The sequence below is a fragment of the Rhinichthys klamathensis genome, unplaced genomic scaffold (assembly GCF_029890125.1).
Source record: "Rhinichthys klamathensis goyatoka isolate OS25496 unplaced genomic scaffold, OSU_Roscu_1.1 h1tg000545l_1, whole genome shotgun sequence".
NCBI classification, from domain to species: Eukaryota; Metazoa; Chordata; class Actinopteri; order Cypriniformes; family Leuciscidae; genus Rhinichthys; species Rhinichthys klamathensis.
This window is the reverse complement of record NW_026607017.1, coordinates 437,501-449,574: the sequence shown is the minus strand read 5'-3', so window position 1 is coordinate 449,574 and position 12,074 is coordinate 437,501. Positions and strand designations below refer to the sequence as shown.

At 40.4% G+C, this 12,074-nt stretch overlaps 1 protein-coding gene and 1 long non-coding RNA gene across 5 annotated transcripts in view; one reads left to right on the top strand and one right to left on the bottom strand.

Moving 5' to 3' along the window:
* Window positions 1–12,074, top strand: part of wdr1 (WD repeat domain 1) — a 40,585-nt gene that overhangs the window by 18,988 nt on the left and 9,523 nt on the right. The window contains exons 6-9 of one of the 2 annotated variants that reach the window (XM_056238808.1): window positions 4,410–4,487; window positions 4,941–5,021; window positions 9,222–9,455; window positions 10,192–10,281. In XM_056238808.1, coding sequence (XP_056094783.1) covers window positions 4,410–4,487; window positions 4,941–5,021; window positions 9,222–9,455; window positions 10,192–10,281 — 483 coding nt within the window. Of the gene's footprint in view, window positions 1–4,409; window positions 4,488–4,940; window positions 5,022–9,221; window positions 9,456–10,191; window positions 10,285–12,074 lie in introns of both variants that reach the window. The other variant, XM_056238809.1, reaches the window with a different exon arrangement.
* Window positions 157–3,308, bottom strand: LOC130073428 (uncharacterized). 3 transcript variants are annotated; one of them, XR_008804347.1, is made up of 4 exons: window positions 3,207–3,308; window positions 2,253–2,363; window positions 1,642–1,783; window positions 160–178 (listed from the first exon to the last, which is right to left on the bottom strand). It is a non-coding gene; the product is annotated as an uncharacterized LOC130073428 (long non-coding RNA). The 3 variants fall into 3 exon arrangements; XR_008804346.1 differs by lacking the exon at window positions 3,207–3,308 and having other exon boundaries at window positions 157–183; window positions 2,253–2,395; XR_008804345.1 differs by lacking the exon at window positions 3,207–3,308 and having other exon boundaries at window positions 2,253–2,395.

The following is a 12,074-nucleotide window of genomic DNA, read 5'->3' as shown; positions in this document are numbered from 1 at the left end:
CACCCTTAAACGCGAAGGCCAAGAGGAATCCCCATAGTTGTATGTGACCTCCTCATCTGGAAAGATATGTCTTATACTAAACAGACACAGGTGTGGCCTTCCGTCAACAATGATTGTCTTGACTTTGCAATTTGGATTTTTGTCATCATCATTCCTCCACCGTCCTCTTTTGTTGCATCTATGCTGTGATAAAAATAGTGCAGTAAGAAACTTAAAACATAGACACACACTGAAACATACGGTTCTAACTGAACATTTGGGTTAGGCTAACCTTGGCCTATTTAACCTATATTCAAATACACATTGTGAAAGTTAACTTGACTTCCTAAGAATTTAATAGGTCAGATGATCCACTTAAGGTAAAAAAAATAATACCCCAGTTGAACAATAACCATGTTATTGATTATCACTAACTAATAAGTTCCTAATGTTATGAGAACCCTAGCAAATCTGCTATTGTAATAGTGCGGCACGATTAATCTTATCGCAATCGTAATCGCGATGTCAAGCCTGTGCGATTATATGGCGCAAAATGCTGCAATTTTATGTAAAATAAACAATGGGCTGTTAACGCAATTAACGCAGCATCTGTTATTTTTTGTCATCTTTTGGCTAGTGTTACATGATAATGCTCTCATGCGATTGCTTAAAACCATTCATGCGAGACAAGTCAAAAGAGAGCGCGCTGAATGTCCGACTGTGACTCACAGAAAGACACGCGCCAGAATACAGTTCTCTTTCGCTCTTGAACGAACAACAACACACACAATTATGCCAAAATGTCGTTTGTCGAGTATCTTCATAACTTCTTATGATGGACGTATAGAGTTGTGAGAGGATGAGGCGCATGTGAGATCCGCGTCTCTGTCAGCAGCGGCTGCTCTTAAAGGGCCGGCAGCCAAAGCTTTCTGTCAGTAAAGTTAATCACAGAACAAAGGGGACAGAGAAAATTACTCACTGCTCTTGACTAAAGAACTTATGTAGCTTTAATAAGGATTAGTCTATTTATTATTTATGCAGCGCAGAGTCTGCATACTTGCTGTTTGATAACTTTATTAAATTTCTGCATACCTGTTAGACAGGAAGGGCACAGGTAAATATGACATGTCATTTATAATGGGTTTATGTGAGGATTATTTGAAGTTCACTTAAATTAAAAGCTGTTATATTTTTTGACGTCTAATAAATGTTTTTTTTTTAAATTATAGCTTTCAATTGTAATGATGGAATCACTGTAATGTCGGATGGCTATAATTAATGTTTTAAATGGGGGTGGATTAATTTTTATCCAGACATCAATGGCTTAGATGTTATCAATCATTTAGTTGTTGTTGCTAGTTTGAGTTGAGAAATACACATTTCAGAATTATCACTAATCTGTGTGTGCATTTTGCTTTAGAACCAAGCAAGTTGACTCATGAAACCATTTGTTTATTATATCGCAATCGCATATTCCAATTGCAATATTGACCTCAATAATCACAATGACATTTTCCCCAAATCGTGCAGCCCTATATTGTAATAATAATAGTAATAATAATAAATCATAATCATAACTGTTTTTATTAGAATGACATGCAACTAGTTTGCTCTGAATATGAACCAAAAATAAATAAACCAAAAAAGAAACAGCCAGCTTACCAATAACGTGTTCCATTCCATGTGAAGTCAAACAAGTAGTTGCCTTGAACATCTTTAACATGTTTACTTTGAGAGAGAATCCCACGGTATTCAACAACAAAGGTGGATGGTTCAATGTGCTCAAGTGCAAACACACCTCTCCCTAAAAGGGCAAAATAATATATAATAATACAAATAAAACATGAATCCAAGTGCACCTATATGTTACACAGCTAACCAACCTATCCTTTTAAAGAGTTAAATCCTGTAAAACTGTGTAATGTAATATGAGGTGCAGGAAATAAAAAAAATAAAAAAAATAATCAAGCATTGGTTTTCACTGTGATATAGCCTACTAGTTGAATTTGGTTACACTATTCTCCGTATACATAGTTTTATGTATTTATTTTAAAATAATAATTATAAAAAAATTGTTTAAAGTTTTTTTTTCATCTCTTAACCTTTATGAAAATGAGCGGCTTACCCAAGGGTAAAATGTGTGAATGTGAAAGATCATGTCCAGACTGCCAGCAATAGGCCTACTTTTCATTCTTACAAGTGCATGCCTACTTTATGATTTGATTTGCCTGCAGTCTGAACATAGTCAAATTGCCTTGTGGTGCACAATTTACCTTTGAATGTGTTGATTTGTCGTCCCTCAATGAAGGCTTTGTCTTTGCCCGACAATATGTGTTCTTTTGCATCCTGCTCAGGTTTTATTCTCTTCTTTCTTAACATGTTGACTGAAAACATTCCAGACAACATAATTAGTATGTATTTATAAATATATAAATATAAATAGATAGATAGATAGATAGATAGATAGATAGATAGATAGATATGCTTAATATACAGTACATTATTGTCAGACTTTAGTCTATATCAATAAATACAACATTTTACACAGAAATAGTTGATCAGTGAGGTTTTGAGGCTTGTTACTTTTGATAAGAAACAGTCTCCGATTTCAAATTCAGTCCATTTTATCACTCTTTAATGTGGCGCCTCAGATCAAATGAAGCTAAACTCGTTACTTAGAAAAATTAACTATAGAGAGAAAGTTTTAGAAAATGTTACATGTATTACACCTGATTTACATTAAAATAATAAATGTAAAATCGAATAGGAAATAGAATCGAAAGCACGTGAATTAAAATTGAATGGAATCATAAAATGTCTGCTAATATCCAGCCCTAAAATGAATCAACCAGATAATTTTGGCAAGTCATTCTAATGACAGTAACGTTACATTAATGAAAGTATACTTTTACATTAGTCTCGTTTCTGTTTATTTAATATATTTCTGTATCTTACTGTATTAAACTGTAAATTCATCCACTCAACTTTACCAGTCATCATGATGACAACATAGATTTGATTTATTTCAAAATGTAAATTAATTCTCTCAAGCATCCATGGAGATGTATCTTTCATCAACTAATACTAATACTAGTATCCAACTGCTTATGGACTTATATTAGCCACGTTTAGTGGCCACGTTTAAAGTAATGCTAACGTTATTAAAAACTGTCTGACTCACGACACTTAACTCCATAAAGGTAGAATATATAAATAAACGCACTTACCTTCCTCGTGATAAAGTGAAAATCTCCCACTATAGCTCGTCAACTTCGCTCGAATTCTGCTAATTAATCTTTCATGATGATGATTAATCTTCTGATTAATCACACCGTCACACCACACGTCTGCGATAGAAGATCAGAGGCGCAGGCGCGCTGACTTTGACGGATGTGAAATGCAGCCAATCACTGACGAGGATTCCAGCAGCCAATCACTGACGAGGATTCCAGCGTTCCACCAATGAATCGCGCTTGGGCGTGGTCTGGGTGTATGAAATGTGTATGATACTGCAGTAGCGTCGAATTTCACATAGAGGGAGATTATACACTCTGAGCGACTCTGAGCATACACTGTCACACACTGAAAAACGGGTACAACGGATTTATAAGGACATATTGAGAAAAAGCGGGAGGTGGTTAGGCGCAGCGTGAAATGCCTTTCTACACTGCTCGACTTATGAGGACAGTAGTGCTGTCCTCGTAGTTACGGCATGTCCTCATAGAGTCGGTATGTATCCATGGTTTTTGTCCTCATAATCCGGTCGCACCAACGCACACACACACACACACACACACACACACACACACACACACACACTCACACACACACACACACACACACACACACACACACACACACACACACACACACACACACACACACACACACACACACACACACTCTCACACACACACACACACACACACACACACACACACACACACACACACACACACACACATTCTTTAGCTCTTCCACTGTAGAGTCAGCATTACAGCGCAAGTTGTGCTGGTCATCTTTTGTTTTGTTCTCAGGAAACATTTGGAATTGATTCGTTGAATTGAACTGATTCTTAGAAATGAATCAGATTCATATTTACCAAGTCTAATGCCACTTATAAATCAGAAAAGATACATGGAATCTCAAATTATTTGCTCTCAAACGACTAAACTCGTGATGAAAGGGAAGTAGCGCTGGTCTTCTCTATAGTGTCGTATATCGAGAGAAACGCTTCAGGAACAGGAGCACATGTGGGCGGGGCTTGATTGTGTCTGTGGGGAGTTGATTGGATGGCTGTGGTTTGCTATTGGCTGATCTCCTGTGAGTGACAGGTTGAAGCCCCGCCCACATCATCAGAGAAGAGATGCTGCACGAGGAACTGATTCTGATTCGACATGACTGTGATGTGTGTGTGTGTGTGTTCGCAGGATCACAGTCGCTTCGTGAACTGTGTGCGCTTCTCTCCTGACGGGAACCGCTACGCCTCGGCTGGTGCCGACGGACAGGTGAGACGCTCAGCTTTACTCCATCCTCTCGGCCCCTGAGGGAGTTTCCGTTCCACTGTCGCCTCTGGCTTTCGGCTCGCTTACTTGGGGACATTTAATTTAATATTCAGCAATATTATTGATCTCCTGCATGGACAGCATTATATGAGAACTGAACTGAGCTGGACGATGACATCACGGTTTTCTGCAGAGCCACTATATATATATATAAATATAAATGAACTAAATTAATAACTTTTATACAACAGAAATGAAGCAACATTGAACTTACTTAAGCTGGACTGAGACGCTATTCTCTTCTGGAAACACACTGTGTTGCTTTATTCTCCTGTTATCTCTGTAAAGCTGCTGTGAAACTCTGTGTTGTAAAAAGCGCTGTATAAATAAAGCTGACTTGACAACATTTAAGCTTTTATTTTGCCTTGTTCACTCTGGTTTCTTCCTCCGGTCCAGATTTTCCTGTACGATGGGAAGAGCGGAGAGAAGCTGGGAACTCTGGGAGGAGAGAAGGCTCACGACGGGGGCATTTACGCTGTGAGTGTTGCTCATTTACACGCGACCAGATAATCCGCTAGTAATGGGACTGACGGCTCGATCGCACTGAAAGCTTCATATAAAACACATTAATCGATCCGACTGAGCTCGATCCCAATGAAGTTCCGATCGGATTGAAAGCGGTGGTTTATTCCTTTTCTAATCCATCGAGAGAACATGTGAACACTTGATCAGATTGAAAACCGAAACTGAAAGGACTGCGCATGTGCAATGATGTAGAAATAGCGTCATGATGTAGAAATACCCTAATGATGTAGAAATACCCTAATGATGTAGAAATACCCTAATGATGTAGAAATAGCGTAATGACGTAGAAATACCCTAATGCTGTAGAAATACCCTAATGTTGTAGAAATACCCTAATGATGTAGAAATAGCGTAATGACGTAGAAATAGCGTAATGTAGAAATACCCTAATGATGTAGAAATACCCTAATGATGTAGAAATAGCGTAATGACGTAGAAATAGCGTAATGATGTAGAAATACCCTAATGATGTAGAAATACCCTAATGATGTAGAAATACCCTAATGTAGAAATACCCTAATGCTGTAGAAATACCCTAATGTTGTAGAAATACCCTAATGATGTAGAAATACCCTAATGATGTAGAAATACCCTAATGATGTAGAAATAGCGTAATGACGTAGAAATACCGTAATGACGTAGAAATACCCTAATGATGTAGAAATACCCTAATGCTGTAGAAATAGCGTAATGACGTAGAAATAGCGTAATGATGTAGAAATACCCTAATGATGTAGAAATACCCTAATGATGTAGAAATAGCGTAATGACGTAGAAATACCCTAATGCTGTAGAAATACCCTAATGTTGTAGAAATACCCTAATGATGTAGAAATAGCGTAATGACGTAGAAATAGCGTAATGACGTAGAAATACCCTAATGATGTAGAAATAGCGTAATGATGTAGAAATACCCTAATGTAGAAATACCCTAATGCTGTAGAAATACCCTAATGTTGTAGAAATACCCTAATGATGTAGAAATACCCTAATAATGTAGAAATAGCGTAATGACGTAGAAATACCCTAATGATGTAGAAATAGCGTAATGATGTAGAAATAGCGTAATGACGTAGAAATAGCGTAATGATGTAGAAATACCCTAATGATGTAGAAATACCCTAATGATGTAGAAATAGCGTAATGACGTAGAAATACCCTAATGCTGTAGAAATACCCTAATGTTGTAGAAATACCCTAATGATGTAGAAATACCCTAATGATGTAGAAATACCCTAATGATGTAGAAATAGCGTAATGACGTAGAAATACCCTAATGATGTAGAAATACCCTAATGATGTAGAAATACCCTAATGATGTAGAAATACCGTAATGACGTAGAAATACCCTAATGATGTAGAAATACCCTAATGTTGTAGAAATACCCTAATGACGTAGAAATACCCTAATGACGTAGAAATACCCTAATGACGTAGAAATACCCTAATGATGTAGAAATACCCTAATGATGTAGAAATACCCTAATGATGTAGAAATAGCGTAATGACGCAGAAATACCCTAATGATGTAGAAATACCCTAATGATGTAGAAATAGCGTAATGACGTAGAAATAGCGTAATGACGTAGAAATAGCGTAATGACGTAGAAATAGCGTAATGACGTAGAAATAGCGTAATGATGTAGAAATAGCGTAATGACGTAGAAATAGCGTAATGACGTAGAAATAGCGTAATGATGTAGAAATACCCTAATGATGTAGAAATAGCGTAATGATGTAGAAATACCCTAATGCTGTAGAAATACCCTAATGTTGTAGAAATAGCGTAATGACGTAGAAATAGCGTAATGACGTAGAAATACCCTAATGTAGAAATACCCTAATGATGTAGAAATAGCGTAATGCTGTAGAAATACCCTAATGTTGTAGAAATACCCTAATGATGTAGAAATACCCTAATGATGTAGAAATAGCGTAATGACGTAGAAATACCCTAATGATGTAGAAATACCCTAATGATGTAGAAATACCCTAATGATGTAGAAATACCGTAATGACGTAGAAATACCCTAATGATGTAGAAATACCCTAATGTTGTAGAAATACCCTAATGACGTAGAAATACCCTAATGACGTAGAAATACCCTAATGACGTAGAAATACCCTAATGACGTAGAAATACCCTAATGACGTAGAAATACCCTAATGACTTAGAAATACCCTAATGATGTAGAAATACCCTAATGATGTAGAAATACCCTAATGATGTAGAAATACCCTAATGATGTAGAAATAGCGTAATGACGCAGAAATACCCTAATGATGTAGAAATACCCTAATGATGTAGAAATACCCTAATGATGTAGAAATAGCGTAATGACGTAGAAATACCCTAATGATGTAGAAATAGCGTAATGACGTAGAAATAGCGTAATGATGTAGAAATAGCGTAATGATGTAGAAATACCCTAATGATGTAGAAATACCCTAATGATGTAGAAATAGCGTAATGACGTAGAAATACCCTAATGCTGTAGAAATACCCTAATGTTGTAGAAATACCCTAATGATGTAGAAATACCCTAATGATGTAGAAATACCCTAATGATATAGAAATAGCGTAATGACGTAGAAATACCCTAATGATGTAGAAATACCCTAATGATGTAGAAATACCCTAATGATGTAGAAATACCCTAATGATGTAGAAATACCGTAATGACGTAGAAATACCCTAATGATGTAGAAATACCCTAATGTTGTAGAAATACCCTAATGTTGTAGAAATACCCTAATGACGTAGAAATACCCTAATGACGTAGAAATACCCTAATGACGTAGAAATACCCTAATGATGTAGAAATACCCTAATGATGTAGAAATACCCTAATGATGTAGAAATACCCTAATGATGTAGAAATAGCGTAATGACGTAGAAATACCCTAATGATGTAGAAATACCCTAATGATGTAGAAATACCCTAATGATGTAGAAATAGCGTAATGACGTAGAAATACCCTAATGATGTAGAAATAGCGTAATGACGTAGAAATACCCTAATGATGTAGAAATAGCGTAATGACGTAGAAATACCCTAATAATGTAGAAATATCGTAATGACGTAGAAATACCCTAATGATGTAGAAATACCCTAATGATGTAGAAATACCCTAATGATGTAGAAATAGCGTAATGACGTAGAAATACCCTAATGATGTAGAAATAGCGTAATGATGTAGAAATACCCTAATGATGTAGAAATAGCGTAATGACGTAGAAATACCCTAATGATGTAGAAATAGCGTAATGACGTAGAAATAGCGCAATGATGTAAAAATATCGTAATGATGTAGAAATAGCGCAATGTAGAAATAGCGTAATGACGTAGAAATAGCGTAATGTAGAAATAGCCTAATGACATAGAAATAGCCCAATGTAGAAATAGCGCAATGTAGAAATAGCGCAATGTTAAAATAGCCTAATGACAGAAATAGCGCAATGTAGAAATAGCGTAATGACGTAGACGTAGCGTAATGACGTAGCAATAGCGTAATGACGTAGAAATAGCGTAATGACGTAGAAATAGCGGAACGACGTAGAAATAGCGTAACGACGTAGAAATAGCGTAACGACGTAAAAGTAGCGCAATGGCGTAGAAATAGAAATAGCGCAATGACGTAGAAATAGCGCAACGACGTATCACACGTATCACACACATCAACCCGATCACATGATCAGCGCTCATGTAAACACTGCATTCAGATTCATCAGTAGGAATGAGTTCAGTGCGACTGAAACAGAAGCCGGTGTGATGAAGATGAGGAGGATGATGATCCTCTTCCTGTGCATTTTAAAATTTTAGTCATTACTTACCGAGCCTCTCATGGCCAAGCGCCGTCTCACCCCAGGGTTTATTACACACACACACACACACACACACGCTCGCTCTCAGGCCTCCAGGCCTCTAACTCTTCCCCGAACTCTGTGTTCGGCCCGACTCTCGCCCGCTAGCAGTGAGAACTATGGCTTCTGTGCAATCTTTAAAAAACACCATATGCTTTGGTATTTGTACAGCTGTTTTTTATTTGTTTTGATATTATTATTATTATTATTATTATTATTATTTAATTTGTGTTACTGTAAAGCACTGTGACCCCTCCTCGTCTGAGAAAGCGTGTGTTCCTCCTCAGGTGAGCTGGAGTCCCGACAGCACGCAGCTGATCTCCGCATCGGGGGACAAGACGGTGAAGCTGTGGGACGTGGGCACCGGGACAGGGGTCACGACCTTTAACCTGGGCTCAGATGTGCTGGACCAGCAGCTGGGCTGCCTGTGGCAGAAGAACCACCTGCTCAGTGTCTCTCTGTCAGGATTCATCAACTACCTGGACAAGAACAGCCCCGACCGGCCCCTGCGCACCATCAAGGTCTCAATCATCACTAACACTACTTCTTTTCTGTTAAAGCTGCAGTGTGTGATATCCAGGAGGATCTGTTGACAGAAGTGCAATACCATATACACATGTGTTCAGTGGTGTATAAAGACCTGACATAATGAACCGTTATGTTTTTATTAGCTTAGAACAAGCCGTTTCTCTCTACACACACCGCGTTTCTACGGTGGCCCTGAGCGGACAAACGCGTTTCGTCACTATGTTGTTCTTCATGATAAGAAGCTGCTAAAGTCAGCGAGTTAAACACTGACACAATGATGAACAAGTGACAATAATATTCGCAATAACATTGTTTTAGTGAATAATTAAGTAAACCTAATTTCTTAATTTATCTTTGTAAAGAAACCGCTTAACTGGCTACTCTGCTGTCTCAGACGACGACATCACTTCCTGTCGGCCACCGTAACTTCTGCCGCTAATACTTACACACTGCACCTTTAAACAAACACAGTTCTTCATTTACCTTTGCACTGCAAACGGGTGGGCGGTCCACTGGGTGGGCGGAGTTATGAGGTTTGACTAACAGTTTGTCTAATAAAGCTTTTATTAATTTATATTTAAGTTTTAGTTTTCATCAGTGTAGTGCATCAACTAGATGAAAATAAGAAATGTTGCTTTTGGCAAAGTTATTTATATTTTGTTTTAATATATTAAGGAATGAAAATGTTACTTTGTTTTTAGTTAATTGGAGTGGTTGTGTGTGTTTCAGGGTCACACCAAATCCATCCAGTGTCTGACGGTTCATAAAGCGGACGGCCGGCTGAACATCTACTCCGGCAGTCATGATGGACACATTAATATCCTTCAGCTCAACCTGCTGTATTCCTGCAGCGCTTTATACAGTTTCAAGCAGCTTCACTAATAACAGAGTCAATGCAAACTTCAGATATGAGATTAATTCAAATTAAGACATGAGTCAATAGTCAGATCAGTGCGGGTTTAGTGTAGGTCTAGTGCAAGTCCAGTGCGGGTTTAGTGCAAGTCCAGTGCGGGTCCAGTGCGGGTTTAGTGCAAGTCCAGTGCGGGTTTAGTGCAAGTCCAGTGCAGGTCCAGTGCGGGTTTAGTGTAAGTCCAGTGCGGGTTTAGTGTAGGTCCAGTGCGGGTTTAGTGTAGGTCCAGTGCAAGTCCAGTGCGGGTCCAGTGCGGGTTTAGTGTAAGTCCAGTGCGGGTTTAGTGTAGGTCCAGTGCGGGTTTAGTGTAGGTCCAGTGCGGGTTTAGTGCAAGTCCAGTGCAGGTCCAGTGCGGGTTTAGTGTAAGTCCAGTGCGGGTTTAGTGTAGGTCCAGTGCGGGTTTAGTGTAGGTCCAGTGCGGGTCCAGTGCAAGTCCAGTGCGGGTCCAGTGCGGGTTTAGTGCAGGTCCAGTGCGGGTTTAGTGTAGGTCCAGTGCGGGTCCAGTGCGGGTTTAGTGCAGGTCCAGTGCGGGTTTAGTGTAGGTCCAGTGCGGGTTTAGTGTAGGTCCAGTGCAAGTCCAGTGCGGGTCCAGTGCGGGTTTAGTGCGGGTTTAGTGCAGGTCCAGTGCGGGTTTAGTGTAGGTCCAGTGCGGGTCCAGTTCAAGTCCAGTGTGGGTCCTGTGCGGGTTTAGTGTAGGTCCAGTGCAAGTCCAGTGCGGGTTTAGTGCAGGTCCAGTGTGGGTTTAGTGTAGGTCCAGTGCAAGTCCAGTGCGGGTTTAGTGCAGGTCCAGTGCGGGTTTAGTGTAGGTCCAGTGCGGGTCCAGTGCAAGTCCAGTGCGGGTCCAGTGTGGGTTTAGTGTAGGTGCAGTGCGAGTTTAAGGCGGGTCCAGTGTAGGTCCAGTGCGGGTTTAGTGTAGGTGCAGTGCGAGTTTAAGGCGGGTCCAGTGTGGGTCCAGTGCGGAGTGCGGGTTTAGTGTAGGTCTAGTGCGGGTCCAGTGCGGGTTTAGTGTAGGTGCAGTGCGAGTTTAGGGCGGGTCCAGTGCAAGTCCAGTGCGGGTCCAGTGCGGGTCCAGTGCGGGTTTAGTGTAGGTCCAGTGCGGGTTTAGTGTAGGTGCAGTGCGAGTTTAGTGTAGATGCAGTGCGGGTCCAGTGCGGGTTTAGTGTAGGTGCAGTGCGGGTTTAGTGTAGGTCCAGTGCGGGTTTAGTGTAGATGCAGTGCGGGTCCAGTGCGGGTTTAGTGTAGGTGCAGTGCGGGTCTAGTGCGGGTGCAGTGCGGGCCCAGTGTATGTCCAGGGTGGGTTTAGTGTAGGTGCAGTGCGGGTCTAGTGCGGGTGCAGTGCGGGCCCAGTGTATGTCCAGGGTGGGTTTAGTGTAGGTGCAGTGCGGGTCCAGTGTATGTCCAGGGTGGGTTTAGTGTAGGTGCAGTGCGGGTCCAGTGTGGGCCCAGTGTATGTCCAGGGTGGGTTTAGTGTAGGTGCAGTGCGGGTCCAGTGTATGTCCAGGGTGGGTTTAGTGTAGTTGCAGTGCGGGTTTAGTGCGGGTCCAGTGCGGGCCCAGTGTATGTCCAGGGCGGGTTTAGTGTAGGTGCAGTGCGGGTCCAGTGTATGTCCAGGACGGGTTTAGTGTAGGTGCAGTGCGGGTCCAGTGCGGGCCCAGTGTATGTCCAGGGTGGGTTTAGTGTAGGTGCAGTGCGGGTCTAGTGC